This window comes from Aquarana catesbeiana, linkage group LG09, assembly GCF_042186555.1.
Source record: "Aquarana catesbeiana isolate 2022-GZ linkage group LG09, ASM4218655v1, whole genome shotgun sequence".
Lineage (NCBI taxonomy): Eukaryota > Metazoa > Chordata > Amphibia > Anura > Ranidae > Aquarana > Aquarana catesbeiana.
This window is the reverse complement of record NC_133332.1, coordinates 321,909,030-321,925,837: the sequence shown is the minus strand read 5'-3', so window position 1 is coordinate 321,925,837 and position 16,808 is coordinate 321,909,030. Positions and strand designations below refer to the sequence as shown.

The window sequence follows — 16,808 nt, the reverse complement described above, 5'->3', positions numbered from 1 at the left end:
CGCCCCATTCACACCATGACATGATGGAGCCACCTCAATCCCAGCACACCGCCCCATTCACACCATGACATGATGGAGCCACCTCAATCCCAGCCCACCGCCCCATTCACACCATGACATGATGGAGCCACCTCAATCCCAGCACACCGCCCCATTCACACCATGAAATGATGGAGGAACCTCAATCCTAGCCCACTGCCCCATTCACACCATGAAATGATGGAGGCACCTCAATCCCAGCCCACGCACCATGAAATGATGGAGGCACCTCAATCCCAGCCCATGCCCCATTCACACCATGAAATGATGGAGCCGCCTCAATCCCAGCACACCGCCTCATTCACACCATGAAATGATGGAGGCGCCTCAATCCCAGCACACCGCCCCATTCACACCATGAAATGATGGAGCCACCTCAATCCCAGCCCACCGCCCCATTCATACCATGAAATGATGGAGGCACCTCAATCCCAGCACACCGCCCCATTCACACCATGAAATGATGGAGGCACCTCAATCCCAGCACACCGCCCCATTCACACCATGACATGATGGAGCCACCTCAATCCCAGCCCACCGCCCCATTCACACCATGAAATGATGGAACCGCCTCAATCCCAGCACATTGCCCCATTCACACCATGAAATGATGGAGCCACCTCAATCCCAGCACACTGCCCCATTCACATCATGAAATGATGGAGCCACCTCAATCCCAGCACATCGCCCCATTCACACCATGACATGATGGAGCCACCTCAATCCCAGCACACCGCCCCATTCACACCATGAAATGATGGAGCCACCTCAATCCCAGCACACCGCCCCATTCACACCATGACATGATGGAGCCACCTCAATCCCAGCACACCGCCCCATTCACACCATGACATGATGGAGCCACCTCAATCCCAGCACACCGCCCCATTCACACCATGAAATGATGGAGGAACCTCAATCCTAGCCCACTGCCCCATTCACACCATGAAATGATGGAGGCACCTCAATCCCAGCCCACGCCCCATTCACACCATGAAATGATGGAGCCGCCTCAATCCCAGCACACCACCTCATTCACACCATGAAATGATGGAGCCACCTCAATCCCAGCACATCGCCCCATTCACACCATGAAATGATGGAGCCACCTCAATCCCAGCCCACCGCCCCATTCACACCATGAAATGATGGAGGCACCTCAATCCCAGCACACCGCCCCATTCACACCATGAAATGATGGAGCCACCTCAATCCCAGCCCACCGCCCCATTCACACCATGACATGATGGAGCCACCTCAATCCCAGCACACCGCCCCATTCACACCATGAAATGATGGAGCCACCTCAATCCCAGCACACCGCCCCATTCACACCATGAAATGATGGAACCGCCTCAATCCCAGCACACCGCCCCATTCACACCATGAAATGATGGAGCCACCTCAATCCCAGCCCAGCACATCGCCCCATTTACACCATGAAATGATGGAGACACACGAAGGACGGTCCAGTATCCAAAGTACCATTTATTAGGATTCCTTTAAATAAATATAAAATGTTAATTGAATGTAACTAACAGATATGCCATGGAATTAGAGATTTAGTTCTAGCACAAAAATAGACCTTTCTGTTGTATGACCAGGCCTGGGTGAGAGCACACCGAATGTCTCCTCCCGTAGCTGGAGCGTGGTATGCCAATCCAGAGACCTGCCGTATATTGGGACTATGACTCAGGGACAGTCAGTGTGTCTACAGGAAATCTTCAGTTCATCCAAAACCGGTGCAGGAATGTCAGACCTCCACCGACCCTTCCAATAAGTGGTGCAGTCCCCACGATCACCACCATAGTACCCACCGATCACCACCATAGTGCTTACCCATAGTACCCACCGATCACCACCATAGTGCTCACCCATACTACCCACCGATCACCACCATAGTGCTCACCCATAGTACCCACCGATCACCACCATAGTGCTCACCCATAGTACCCACCGATCACCACCATAGTGCTCACCCATAGTACCCACCGGTCGCCATCATAATGCCCACCTATAGTGCTCCCCAGTCGCCAGCATAGTGCTCACCAGTCGCCAGCATAGTGTCCACCGGTCACCACCATCGTGCCCACCAGTTTCCACCATCATGCCCACCAGATGCCACCATAGTGCTCACCCATCGTGCCCACCAGTCACCACCATAGTCCCATATGAACCACAGTCCCCTCTAAGAAATGGTGTAGTCCCCACCAATCACCACTAGTTCCCCCCTGACCTAAAGTCCCTTCCAATAAGTGGTGCAGTGCCCACCAATCACAGCACAGCCCCAGAATGTCAGGGAAAGGTGGACGATATACCTGAAGATACAGAGCATGTCAGGAAGCTCCTTAATCACCACCAACAATCTCCTCTCTGACATTCAGGCACATCAAACGTATTGCATCTACCTGGAGAAGCCCTGAGAATGCTGCTGGGTGCCGCCATCTTGGATGTGATGTCAGCAGCCCCAGAGCTGACACTCTATAGCAGTCAGTTTATGAGGTATTTGGGGGGCTCAGAGACTGGGGTCATGCAACACGAGACTGCTAGAGGTCACTGACATTACAGCTACTGATTATTATGGCCTGTAAAAGGATGCACAGCCAGTAACAAGAGGGCCACAGGGTTCTATAGTATTCCCCTTTGCTTCTCCGCTGCCAGCCATATAGAGGGGAGGGACAGAGGAGCTGGGACAGCACCGAGGGGGGAAATAGACACTCCCAGAAGAGGAGGGGCTATGATATGTATGGTGGGAAGCAGCGTGGCCAGCACAGATAGTAATAAGACACTCCCAGAAGAGGAGGGGCCATGATATGTACGGTGGGAAGGAGCTTGGCCAGCACAGATAGCAATAAGACACTCCCAGAAGAGGAGGGGCCATGATATGTACGGTGGGAAGGAGGGGCCATGATATGTACGGTGGGAAGGAGGGGCCATGATATGTACGGTGGGAAGGAGGGGCCATGATATGTACGGTGGGAAGGAGGGGCCATGATATGTACGGTGGGAAGGAGGAGCCATGATATGTACGGTGGGAAGGAACTTTGCCAGCACAGATAGTAATAAGACACTCCCAGAAGAGGAGGGGCTATGACAGGAAATGGACTCCTCCCGGGGTAGTCAGTTCAGAGGCACATTACAAGCGACCAATCCTGGGCTTTCTGGGCCTTTGGCTGCAGTTTTAGAGGCGGGTTCTCTTTAAGGCCACATGATAACTGTACAGAGAGTTGTGTTCAAAGGGGGAAGATATTCGAGGAGACACTGAACCTGTGATCAGCCCCCCATATTATCCATCCCCCGACTAACAGCCCCCCGCCAACATAGATCTCAGTCAGGGCATGCTGGTCTCTGTAGTCCCACCCACTGAATGTCACCTGACTAACAGCCCCCCGTGTGCCCCCCCCCCGACATAGATCTCAGTCAGGGCATGCTGGTCGCTGTAGTCCCACCCTCTGCTGGCAGCTCCCCAGCTTGGTCTTTGGTAAGAGAGGACAGAGGCGGGTCGGCCAGTACCATAGTTACCGTTATTACCATAGTTACCGTTATCACACAATAAAGGAATTTACAGAATACAGAGTTTGTTTTTTTTTCATAAAATACATAAAATTTTACATCTGCGGAATTTATTCGGCTATAAAAAGTCGCTGACATACACAGAGTTCTCAGGCACTTTGTCTGGAGCGGGGGAGGGGGGAGAAGCGGACAGCGCGGTCACATCACCCGTTCTGCTGGTTGTAGAAGCGCGCCGGCTAAGCACCAGGTGAAGGGAAGCCGGCCAAAAGGAAGAAAAGCATTCTGGGATATCGGGAGGCGGAATACGGCATCATTCATGGAGGGGGAGGAGCCCACACAACGGCGTCCATTCTCGAAGGGGGGGGGGGGGTTGAGTCACAGCATTCTACTCACTCATCCAGCAGGGGGGGGGGGGATGGGCTGAACCTGCCCACCCCCGCACTGACACCTCCAGGTGTGCCCAAGGGAGCCACAGGTCTGTGACAAGTATAAAGTTTTCTTGTTTTGGGTACGAGATAAAGAAAAAAAACTCCAACGCGTTTCAGGGACTTCATCAGGTCCCACAATGACTGTCAGACCACTGACCGTTACCACCAGCCCTGATGAAGTCCTGATCCGCTGAAACGCGTTGGAGTTATTTATTTGATCTCTTATCCAAAACAATAAAACTTTATACTCGTTACAAGCCTGTGGCCCTCTCATCATGTTACACATCAGGGACCCCCTTCCCCTCCTCCTGTATGACAGAGAGCCGCCTCCTAAAGCTGGAGATCAAACTTAAAGTGGAACCAAACCCTCCTCTCCTTTACAGCCCCGGAAGCCACCATCTTAGCCTCAGTTGCCATGGTGCTGCACATGTGGGCGGTTCAGCTGAGAGCAGACGCAACTGTCCATTGTTCACAGCGTGGCTTCAATGTAACCGTTTTTGGGAAGCTGTTGAATTGATGCATTTAGTTCCACTTTGGCTCCGGCGCTACAATAGCTTATCCCCCCCCCCCCCGCTGGCCACAATGGTTCCTCCCAACAACCTCTGCCTCAGTATTGTGTCCTGCAGGGACCAGAGACCACAGCTTGTAGGTGGGGGGTAATGAAACACTTCCTCCTAAATGTAACAGTGACCGGCCGGCACTCTCCCAATACAGCGAGTACAGACCAAACGCTGATCCATTCCAACCAATCCCTGCCTCCGCCAAAGCCAAGCATGATTGGATCCCCCATCCATATATACCCGCCCATCAAACAAGGTCAGCAAAGCAAAGATGATGACACCCAGACTGGACTACCCCTGGGATTTCAAGACCGCCCCCCCAGGCTGGAATACCCTCAGACTCCCAAGATCACCCCCAGACTGGACTACCCCCGGGGATCCCAAGATCACCCCCAGACTGGACTACCCCCGGGGATCCCAAGATCACCCCCAGACTGGACTACCCACCGGGGATCCCAAGATCACCCCCAGACTGGACTACCCCCAGGATCCCAAGATCATCCCAAGACTGGACTACCCCCGGGATCCCAAGATCACCCCCAGACTGGACTACCCCCGGGGATCCCAAGATCACCCCCAGACTGGACTACCCACCGGGGATCCCAAGATCACCCCCAGACTGGACTACCCACCGGGGATCCCAAGATCACCCCCAGACTGGATTACCCACCGGGGATCCCAAGATCACCCCCAGACTGGACTACCCACCGGGGATCCCAAGATCACCCCAAGACTGGACTACCCACCGGGGATCCCAAGATCACCCCAAGACTGGACTACCCCCGGGATCCCAAGATCATCCCAAGACTGGACTACCCACCGGGGATCCCAAGATCACCCCAAGACTGGACTACCCCCGGGATCCCAAGATCATCCCAAGACTGGACTACCCCCGGGATCCCAAGATCATCCCAAGACTGGACTACCCCCGGGATCCCAAGATCATCCCAAGACTGGACTACCCCCGGGATCCCAAGATCATCCCAAGACTGGACTACCCCTGGGATCCCAAGATCATCCCAAGACTGGACTACCCCCGGGATCCCAAGATCATCCCAAGACTGGACTAACCCCAGGATCCCAATATCACCCCCAGACTGGACTACCCCCGGGGATCCCAGGACCACCCCCAGACTGGACTACCCCCGGGATCCCAAGATCACCCCCAGACTGGACTACCCCCGGGATCCCAGGATCACCCCCAGACTGGACTACACCGGGGATCCCAGGATCACCCCCAGACTGGACTACTTCGGGGATCCCAACATGTCAGTATATGGTATGTGGTAAGCAGTAGTTATATTAGATTGATCTTAATAGATCTGTCTGATTTTTGGATCTCCGTGGTCGTCCATGTTTGGGGGGGGGGGGGGGGCATATAAGGACAGGGGGATCCAATCATACTCCATTACAATTAGGGCCTGGTTGACGCGTTTCTAAGGCTCTTAGTACTGGGGCTGACGCGTTTCTAAGGCGTGGCCTGGGAGGGGGAAGTCCCTCCCATTGCACTGATGTTTCTTTTCTTCCTTTGGGCCCCGGCTTCCCTCGAAGGGATCTGCATAGTAATTTGAACAAAGCAAGTCTGTTTTTGCAACCGTTAAATATTAAACCCTGAGTATTATGGCTAGACGGAGGCTCCGCCCCCGGAAGGGTGAAGGACGGCCCCCTCCTCTCCACAGGTAACAGTGTTTTACCGGATTTCAGCCGAGTCTGAGGTTTGGCGTTTTCTCTGCGATCATTGCACCGTGAAGCTTGAATAGTGGTAAAGTAAGAAAAGTAGTATAAAATATTAGACTCTTTCCCCTCCCCCTCCCCCCCTCCCCCAAAAAAAGCATCTTTCCAATCTGTGGCAGCAAAACATAGAAGAACCGTGACAGTCCAAAGTGCAAGGCCGGTAGAAGCAAGGAGGGAGGAGTCTTGTGGCACGCCGCGGCCTTGTCTCTGGCGTTCCATGTCAGGAAAGCGATAAAGCGCCATGACTCCGTACAACCCAAACCACGAGCCATTAGTGCAAGCTGAGGATAAAAAGGGGGCGTCGCCCAAGACCATGTGCTAAAAAAAACCTCCCCCCAAAAATTTTCTTCAGGAATCGGTCACCCCTATAACAGAACGCACTTCTTCGGGGTTTTCTTGGTCACGGGATTAAGAACGGCGCGGACGGCCTCGGCGAACACTTCCCTCACCCCTTCCTGGTGAAGGGCGGAGCACTCCATGTACTTGACGGCCCCGATCTGCCTGGCCAGCGAGGAGCCTTGCTGGGGGGTGGTGGGGGCCAGGCTCTGCTCCTTCAGCTTCTTTATAGTCTCTGCGTCGTTCCGGAGATCCCGCTTGGTGCCCACCAGTAAGACGGGAACGTTGGGGCAGTGGTGGGAGACCTCCGGGTGCCACTTATGTCGGACGTTGGCGTGGGAAGACGGGCTGCCGATGGAGAAGCAGATGATGAAGACGTTGGTCTGAGGGTAGGACAAGGTGCGCAGGCGGTCATATTCCTCCTGACCGGCCGTGTCCCATAAGTTCAGGCTGACCGTTCGCCCGTCCACCGTCATCTGGGCGCTGTAATTGTCGAAGACGGTGGGGATGTACTCCTCCGGGAAGGCATTGGTGGTGTAACTGATCAGAAGGCAGGTCTTCCCAACTGCTCCGTCACCGACCACTACACACTTAATAGTCTGCATTCTTCATGAAGTCCGGCAACCTGAGGGATCCAGAAGAAGAAACGTTACCACCAAGAATCCAGAGGAATACAAAGTAACGAGTTTATGGTGAGAGGACACACGGGGGAGGAGTTCACAAAGGCACCTTAACAATTTGGTTAATATGTAACGTCTCACTAGAAGATCAGACCACACCCCCACCGGGAACGTCACCCAAAACTAAAGATCAGACCACACCCCCACCGGGAACGTCACCCAAGACTAAAGATCAGACCACACCCCCACCGGGAACGTCACCCAAGACTAAAGATCAGACCACACCCCCACCGGGAACGTCACCCAAGACTAAAGATCGGACCACACCTCCACCGGGAACGTCACCCAAGACTAAAGATCAGACCACACCCCCACCGGGAACGTCACCCAAGACTAAAGATCAGACCACAACCCCACCGGGAACGTCACCCAAAACTAAAGATCAGACCACACCCCCACCGGGAACGTCACCCAAAACTAAAGATCAGACCACACCCCCACCGGGAACGTCACCCAAGACTAAAGATCAGACCACACCCCCACCGGGAACGTCACCCAAGACTAAAGATCAGACCACACCTCCACCGGGAACGTCACCCAAGACTAAAGATCAGACCACACCCCCACCGGGAACGTCACCCAAAACTAAAGATCAGACCACACCCCCACCGGGAACGTCACCCAAGACTAAAGATCAGACCACACCCCCACCGGGAACGTCACCCAAGACTAAAGATCAGACCACACCTCCACCGGGAACGTCACCCAAGACTAAAGATCAGACCACACCCCCACCGGGAACGTCACCCAAGACTAAAGATCAGACCACACCCCCACCGGGGACGTCACCCAAGACTAAAGATCGGACCACACCCCCACCGGGAACGTCACCCAAGACTAAAGATCAGACCACACCTCCACCGGGAACGTCACCCAAGACTAAAGATCAGACCACACCCCCACTGGGAACGTCACCCAAGACTAAAGATCAGACCACACCTCCACCGGGAATGTCACCCAAGACTAAAGATCAGACCACACCTCCACCGAGAACGTCACCCAAGACTAAAGATCAGACCACACCTCCACCGGGAACGTCACCCAAGACTAAAGATCGGACCACACCTCCACCGGGAACGTCACCCAAGACTAAAGATCAGACCACACCCCCACCGGGAACGTCAACCAAGACTAAAGATCGGACCACACCTCCACCGGGAACGTCAACCAAGACTAAAGATCAGACCACACCCCCACCGGGAACGTCACCCAAGACTAAAGATCAGACCACACCCCCACCGGGGACGTCACCCAAGACTAAAGATCGGACCACACCCCCACCGGGAACGTCACCCAAGACTAAAGATCGGACCACACCTCCACCGGGAACGTCACCCAAGACTAAAGATCAGACCACACCCCCACCGGGAACGTCACCGAAGACTAAAGATCAGACCACACCCCCACCGGGAACATCAACCAAGACTAAAGATCAGACCACACCCCCACTGGGAACGTCACCCAAGACTAAAGATCAGACCACACCCCCACCGGGGACGTCACCCAAGACTAAAGATCGGACCACACCCCCACCGGGAACGTCACCCAAGACTAAAGATCGGACCACACCCCCACCGGGAACGTCACCCAAGACTAAAGATCGGACCACACCCCCACCGGGAACGTCACCCAAGACTAAGAGCCGTCTACTGATCCAGTGCCTGGCGGGAACCCAGTTCCCAGGGATCCCTAGAATCAAATGGGTCCCCATAGCCCGGCACTCCGGGGATCCACAGAACTAGATTCCACAGATCCCTCCCGGAGATCCACAGAACCGGATTCCACAGACCCCTTCCGGAGATCCACAGAACCGGATTCCACAGACCCCTCCCGGAGATCCACAGAACCGGATTCCACAGACCCCTCCCGGAGATCCACAGAACCGGATTCCACAGACCCCTCCCGGAGATCCACAGAACCGGATTCCACATATCTCTGGGCACCGGATTCTGAAGATCCCTCGTTGTCTCCGGCCATAGAGGATTACTAATCAGGAACGGCCAAAAGTGCAGAAGGATATCAGATGGAGGGAAGTGATCTGATGAGGGGGGGATCACTGCGATGGGGACACAGGGACAGGAAGTGATGAGGGGGGATCACTGCGATGGGGACACAGGGACAGGAAGTGATGGGGGGGATCACTGCGATGGGGACACAGGGACAGGAAGTGATGGGGGAGGGATCACTGCGATGGGGACACAGGGACAGGAAGTGATGAGGGGGGGGATTACTGTGATGGGGACACAGGGACAGGAAGTGATGGGGGGGAATACTGTGATGGGGACACAGGGACAGGAAGTGATGGGGGGGATTACTGTGATGGGGACACAGGGACAGGAAGTGATGAGGGGGGGGATTAATGTGATGGGGACACAGGGACAGGAAGTGATGAGGGGGGGTTACTGTGATGGGGACAGAGGGACAGAAAGTGATGAGGGGGGTTACTGTGATGGGGACACAGGGACAGGAAGTGATGAGGGGGGGGTTAACGTGATGGGGACACAGGGACAGGAAGTGATGAGGGGGGGGGATTACTGTGATGGGGACAGAGGGACAGGAAGTGATGAGGGGGGGTTACTGTGATGGGGACAGAGGGACAGGAAGTGATGAGGGGGGGGATTAACGTGATGGGGACACAGGGACAGGAAGTGAGGGGGGATCTCTGTGGTGGGGACACAGGGACAGGAAGTGAGGGGGGATCTCTGTGGTGGGGACACAGGGACAGGAAGTGAGGGGGGATCTCTGTGGTGGGGACACAGGGACAGGAAGTGAGGGGGGGATCTTTGTGGTGGGGACACAGGGACAGGAAGTGAGGGGGGATCTCTGTGGTGAGGACACAGGGACAGGAAGTGAGGGGGGATCTCTGTGGTGGTGACACAGGGACAGGAAGTGAGGGGGGATCTCTGTGGTGGGGACACAGGGACAGGAAGTGAGGGGGGATCTCTGTGGTGGTGACACAGGGACAGGAAGTGAGGGGGGATCTCTGAGGTAGGGACACAGGGACAGGAAGTGAGGGGGGGGATCTCTGAGGTGGGGACACAGGGACAGGAAGTGAGGGGGATCTCTGTATAGGGGACACAGGGACAGGAAGTGAAGGGGGATCTCTGTGTAGGGGACACAGGGACAGGAAGTGAAGGGGGATCTCTGTGTAGGGGACACAGGGACAGGAAGTGAAGGGGGATCTCTGTGATGGGGACACAGGGACAGGAAGTGAAGGGGGACACAGGGACAGGAAGTGAGGGGGGATCTCTGTGATGGGGACACAGGGACAGGAAGTGAGGGGGGGGGATTGGACACAGGGACAGGAAGTGAGGGGAGGATCTCTGTGATGGGGACACAGGGACAGGAAGTGAGGGGGGGATCTCTGTGATGGGGACACAGGGACAGGAAGTGATGGGGGATCTCTGTGGTGGGGACACAGGGACAGGAAGTGAGGGGGGGATCTCTGTGGTGGGGACACAGGGACAGGAAGTGAGGGGGGATCTCTGTGGTGGGGACACAGGGACAGGAAGTGAGGGGGGATCTCTGTGGTGGGGACACAGGGACAGGAAGTGAGGGGGGGTCTCTGTGGTGGGGACACAGGGACAGGAAGTGAGGGGGGATCTCTGTGGTGGGGACACAGGGACAGGAAGTGAGGGGGGATCTCTGTGGTGGGGACACAGGGACAGGAAGTGAGGGGGGGTCTCTGTGGTGGGGATACAGGGACAGGAAGTGAGGGGGGATCTCTGTGGTGGGGACACAGGGACAGGAAGTGAGGGGGGATCTCTGTGGTGGGGACACAGGGACAGGAAGTGATGGATGATCTGTGAGGGGGGATCTCTGTAATGGGGACACAGGGACAGGAAGTGAGGGGGGATCTCTGTGATGGGGACACAGGGACAGGAAGTGAGGGGGGGATCTCTGTGATGGGGACACAGGGACAGGAAGTGAGGGGGGGATCTCTGTGGTGGGGACACAGGGACAGGAAGTGAGGGGGGGATCTCTGTGGTGGGGACACAGGGACAGGAAGTGAGGGGGGGGATCTCTGTGGTGGGGACACAGGGACAGGAAGTGAGGGGGGGATCTCTGTGGTGGGGACACAGGGACAGGAAGTGAGGGGGGGATCTCTGTGGTGGGGACACAGGGACAGGAAGTGAGGGGGGGATCTCTGTGGTGGGGACACAGGGACAGGAAGTGAGGGGGGATCTCTGTGGTTGGGACACAGGGACAGGAAGTGAGGGGGGGGATCTCTGTGGTGGGGACACAGGGACAGGAAGTGAGGGGGGGATCTCTGTGGTGGGGACACAGGGACAGGAAGTGAGGGGGGATCTCTGTGGTGGGGACACAGGGACAGGAAGTGAGGGGGGATCTCTGTGGTGGGGACACAGGGACAGGAAGTGAGGGGGGATCTCTGTGGTGGGGACACAGGGACAGGAAGTGAGGGGGGGGATCTCTGTGGTGGGGACACGGGGACAGGAAGTGAAGTGAGGGGGGATCTCTGTGGTGGGGACACAGGGACAGGAAGTGAGGGGGGATCTCTGTAATAGGGACACAGGGACAGGAAGTGAGGGGGGGAATCTCTGTGGTGGGGACACAGGGACAGGAAGTGAAGTGAGGGGGGATCTCTGTGGTGGGGACAGGAAGTGAGGGGGGGATCTCTGTGGTGGGGACACGGACAGGAAGTGAGGGGGGAATCTCTGTGGTGGGGACACGGACAGGAAGTGAGGGGGGAATCTCTGTGGTGGGGACACGGACAGGAAGTGAGGGGGGAATCTCTGTGGTGGGGACACAGGGACAGGAAGTGAGGGGGGGATCTCTGTGGTGGGGACACAGGGACAGGAAGTGAGGGGGGGGATCTCTGTGGTGGGGACAGGAAGTGAGGGGGGGATCTCTGTGGTGGGGACACGGACAGGAAGTGAGGGGGGAATCTCTGTGGTGGGGACACGGACAGGAAGTGAGGGGGGAATCTCTGTGGTGGGGACACAGGGACAGGAAGTGAGGGGGGGATCTCTGTGGTGGGGACACAGGGACAGGAAGTGAGGGGGGATCTCTGTGGTGGGGACACAGGGACAGGAAGTGAGGGGGGGGATCTCTGTGGTGGGGACACGGACAGGAAGTGAGGGGGGAATCTCTGTGGTGGGGACACAGGGACAGGAAGTGAGGGGGGATCTCTGTGGTGGGGACACAGGGACAGGAAGTGAGGGGGGATCTCTGTGGTGGGGACACAGGGACAGGAAGTGAGGGGGGATCTCTGTGGTGGGGACACAGGGACAGGAAGTGAGGGGGGGATCTCTGTGGTGGGGACACAGGGACAGGAAGTGAGGGGGGGATCTCTGTGGTGGGGACACAGGGACAGGAAGTGAGGGGGGGATCTCTGTGATGGGGACACAGGGACAGGAAGTGATGGGGGATCTCTGGTGGGGACACAGGGACAGGAAGTAAGGGGGGGGATCTCTGTGGTGGGGACACAGGGACAGGAAGTGAGGGGGGATCTCTGTGGTGGGGACACAGGGACAGGAAGTGAGGGGGGATCTCTGTGGTGGGGACACAGGGACAGGAAGTGAGGGGGGATCTCTGTGGTGGGGACACAGGAACAGGAAGTGATGGATGATCTGTGAGAGGGGATCTCTGTGATGGGGACACAGGAACAGGAAGTGAGGGGGGGGATCTCTGTGGTGGGGACACAGGGACAGGAAGTGAGGGGGATCTCTGTGGTGGGGACACAGGGACAGGAAGTGAAGGGGGATCTCTGTGGTGGGGATACAGGGACAGGAAGTGAAGGGGGATCTCTGTGGTGGGGATACAGGGACAGGAAGTGAGGGGGGATCTCTGTGATGGGGACACAGGGACAGGAAGTGAGGGGGGGATCTCTGTGGTGGGGACACAGGGACAGGAAGTGAGGGGGATCTCTGTGGTGGGGACACAGGGACAGGAAGTGAAGGGGGATCTCTGTGGTGGGGATACAGGGACAGGAAGTGAGGGGGGATCTCTGTGGTGGGGACACAGGGACAGGAAGTGAGGGGGGATCTCTGTGGTGGGGACACAGGGACAGGAAGTGATGGATGATCTGTGAGGGGGGATCTCTGTAATGGGGACACAGGGACAGGAAGTGAGGGGGGATCTCTGTGATGGGGACACAGGGACAGGAAGTGAGGGGGGATCTCTGTGGTGGGGACACAGGGACAGGAAGTGAGGGGGGGATCTCTGTGGTGGGGACACAGGGACAGGAAGTGAGGGGGGGATCTCTGTGGTGGGGACACAGGGACAGGAAGTGAGGGGGGATCTCTGTGGTGGGGACACAGGGACAGGAAGTGAGGGGGGATCTCTGTGGTGGGGACACAGGGACAGGAAGTGAGGGGGGGATCTCTGTGGTGGGGACACAGGGACAGGAAGTGAGGGGGGGGATCTCTGTGGTGGGGACACAGGGACAGGAAGTGAGGGGGGGGATCTCTGTGGTGGGGACACAGGGACAGGAAGTGAGGGGGGGATCTCTGTGGTGGGGACACAGGGACAGGAAGTGAGGGGGGATCTCTGTGGTGGGGACACAGGGACAGGAAGTGAGGGGGGGATTTCTGTGGTGGGGACACAGGGACAGGAAGTGAGGGGGGGGATCTCTGTGGTGGGGACACAGGGACAGGAAGTGAGGGGGATCTCTGTGGTGGGGACACAGGGACAGGAAGTGAAGGGGGATCTCTGTGGTGGGGATACAGGGACAGGAAGTGAGGGGGGATCTCTGTGGTGGGGACACAGGGACAGGAAGTGAGGGGGGATCTCTGTGGTGGGGACACAGGGACAGGAAGTGAGGGGGGGATCTCTGTGGTGGGGACACAGGGACAGGAAGTGAGGGGGGATCTCTGTGGTGGGGACACAGGGACAGGAAGTGAGGGGGGGATCTCTGTGATGGGGACACAGGGACAGGAAGTGAGGGGGGGATCTCTGTGGTGGGGACACAGGGACAGGAAGTGATGGGGGATCTCTGGTGGGGACACAGGGACAGGAAGTAAGGGGGGGGATCTCTGTGGTGGGGACACAGGGACAGGAAGTGAGGGGGGATCTCTGTGGTGGGGACACAGGGACAGGAAGTGAGGGGGGATCTCTGTGGTGGGGACACAGGGACAGGAAGTGAGGGGGGATCTCTGTGGTGGGGACACAGGAACAGGAAGTGAGGGGGGATCTCTGTGGTGGGGACACAGGAACAGGAAGTGATGGATGATCTGTGAGAGGGGATCTCTGTGATAGGGACAGGAAGTGAGGGGGGATCTCTGTGATGGGGACACAGGGACAGGAAGTGAAGGGGGATCTCTGTGGTGGGGACACAGGGACAGGAAGTGAGGGGGGGATCTCTGTGGTGGGGACACAGGGACAGGAAGTGAGGGGGGGATCTCTGTGGTGGGGACACAGGGACAGGAAGTGAAGGGGGATCTCTGTGGTGGGGACACAGGGACAGGAAGTGAAGGGGGATCTCTGTGGTGGGGACACAGGGACAGGAAGTGAGGGGGGGATCTCTGTGGTGGGGACACAGGGACAGGAAGTGAAGGGGGATCTCTGTGGTGGGGACACAGGGACAGGAAGTGAAGGGGGATCTCTGTGGTGGGGACACAGGGACAGGAAGTGAGGGGGGGGATCTCTGTGGTGGGGGGACAGGAAGTGATGGGGGATCTCTGTGGTGGGGACACAGGAAGTGAGGGGAAGGGGAGAAGTAGTCGCTCCCCCTCCCCCCCGGTACACAATGAGTTGTGTGATTGGAGGGGGTCTCTGGGGGCGGGTTGTTAGTAAATCTCATTCAGAAGATCTCCGGGGTCTCCTCTGGCCCCATCCCGGCTCCCCTCACCCCCCCGGGGCCCCTCCTCACCCAGCCTCCTCCGTCTCCCGGCTCTTCCTGATCTCCGCTCACTTCCTGTATCGCTCCGAACTCCACTTCCGTCCCGCCCACCGCGCTGCATTGTGGGGGATGTAGTACGAGGTGCATTGTACACCGCCACCGCCAGAGGGCGCTACGATACCACACTCCAATCAGAGTCTATGAGAGAGGCGGGACCTTCCCGGGGAGCCAATCAAACAGGAGCCCGAACATCTCTACCCAGCCCGCCCCCTCCTATACATTGTATATATAATGATATAATAAGAGCTCCGCCCCCTCCTGTATACATTGTATATATAATGATATAATAAGAGCCCCGCCCCCTCCTGTATACATTGTATATATTATGAAATAAGAGCTCCGCCCCCTCCTGTATACAATGTATATATAATGATATGAGCTCCACCCCCTCCTGTATACATTGTATATATAATGATATAATAAGAGCTCCGCCCCCTCCTGTATACATTGTATATATAATGATATAATAAGAGCCCCGCCCCCTCCTGTATACATTGTATATATAATGATATAATAAGAGCTCCGCCCCCTCCTGTATACAATGTATATATAATGATATAATAAGAGCTCCGCCCCCTCCTGTATACATTGTATATATAATGATATAATAAGAGCTCCGCCCCCTCCTGTATAGATTGTATATATAATGATATAATAAGAGCTCCGCCCCCTCCTGTATACATTGTATATATTATGAAATAAGAGCTCCGCCCCCTCCTGTATACAATGTATATATAATGATATAATAAGAGCTCCGCCCCCTCCTGTATACATTGTATATATAATGATATAATAAGAGCCCCGCCCCCTCCTGTATACATTGTATATATAATGATATAAGAGCTCCGCCCCCTCCTGTATACAATGTATATATAATGATATAATAAGAGCCCCGCCCCCTCCTGTATACATTGTATATATAATGATATAAGAGCTCCGCCCCCTCCTGTATACAATGTATATATAATGATATAATAAGAGCTCCGCCCCCTCCTGTATACATTGTATATATAATGATATAATAAGAGCTCCGCCCCCTCCTGTATAGATTGTATATATAATGATATAATAAGAGCTCCGCCCCCTCCTGTATACATTGTATATATTATGAAATAAGAGCTCCGCCCCCTCCTGTATACAATGTATATATAATGATATAATAAGAGCCCCGCCCCCTCCTGTATACATTGTATATATAATGATATAAGAGCTCCGCCCCCTCCTGTATACATTGTATATATAATGATATAAGAGCTCCGCCCCCTCCTGTATACATTGTATATATAATGATATAAGAGCTCCGCCCCCTCCTGTATACAATGTATATATAATGATATAATAAGAGCCCCGCCCCCTCCTGTATACATTGTATATATAATGATATAATAAGAGCTCCGCCCCCTCCTGTATACATTGTATATATAATGATATAATAAGAGCTCCGCCCCCTCCTGTATACATTGTATATATAATGATATAATAAGAGCCCCGCCCCCTCCTGTATACATTGTATATATAATGATATAATAAGAGCTCCGCCCCCTCCTGTATACATTGTATATATAATGATATAAGAGCTCCGCCCCCTCCTGTATACATTGTATATATAATGATATAATAAGAGCTCCGCCCCCTCCTGTATACATTGTATATATAA

General features: G+C 55.4%; 1 protein-coding gene across 1 annotated transcript; it reads right to left on the bottom strand.

Moving 5' to 3' along the window:
- Window positions 1-1,507: 1,507 nt before the first annotated feature.
- Window positions 1,508-15,267, bottom strand: LOC141108845 (rho-related GTP-binding protein RhoG-like). The gene is made up of 2 exons (XM_073600808.1): window positions 15,122-15,267; window positions 1,508-7,235 (listed from the first exon to the last, which is right to left on the bottom strand). The coding sequence occupies exon 2, from the start codon at window positions 7,213-7,215 to the stop codon at window positions 6,640-6,642; it is 576 nt and encodes a 191-aa protein (XP_073456909.1). The 5' UTR covers window positions 7,216-7,235; window positions 15,122-15,267; the 3' UTR covers window positions 1,508-6,639.
- Window positions 15,268-16,808: the final 1,541 nt, after the last annotated feature.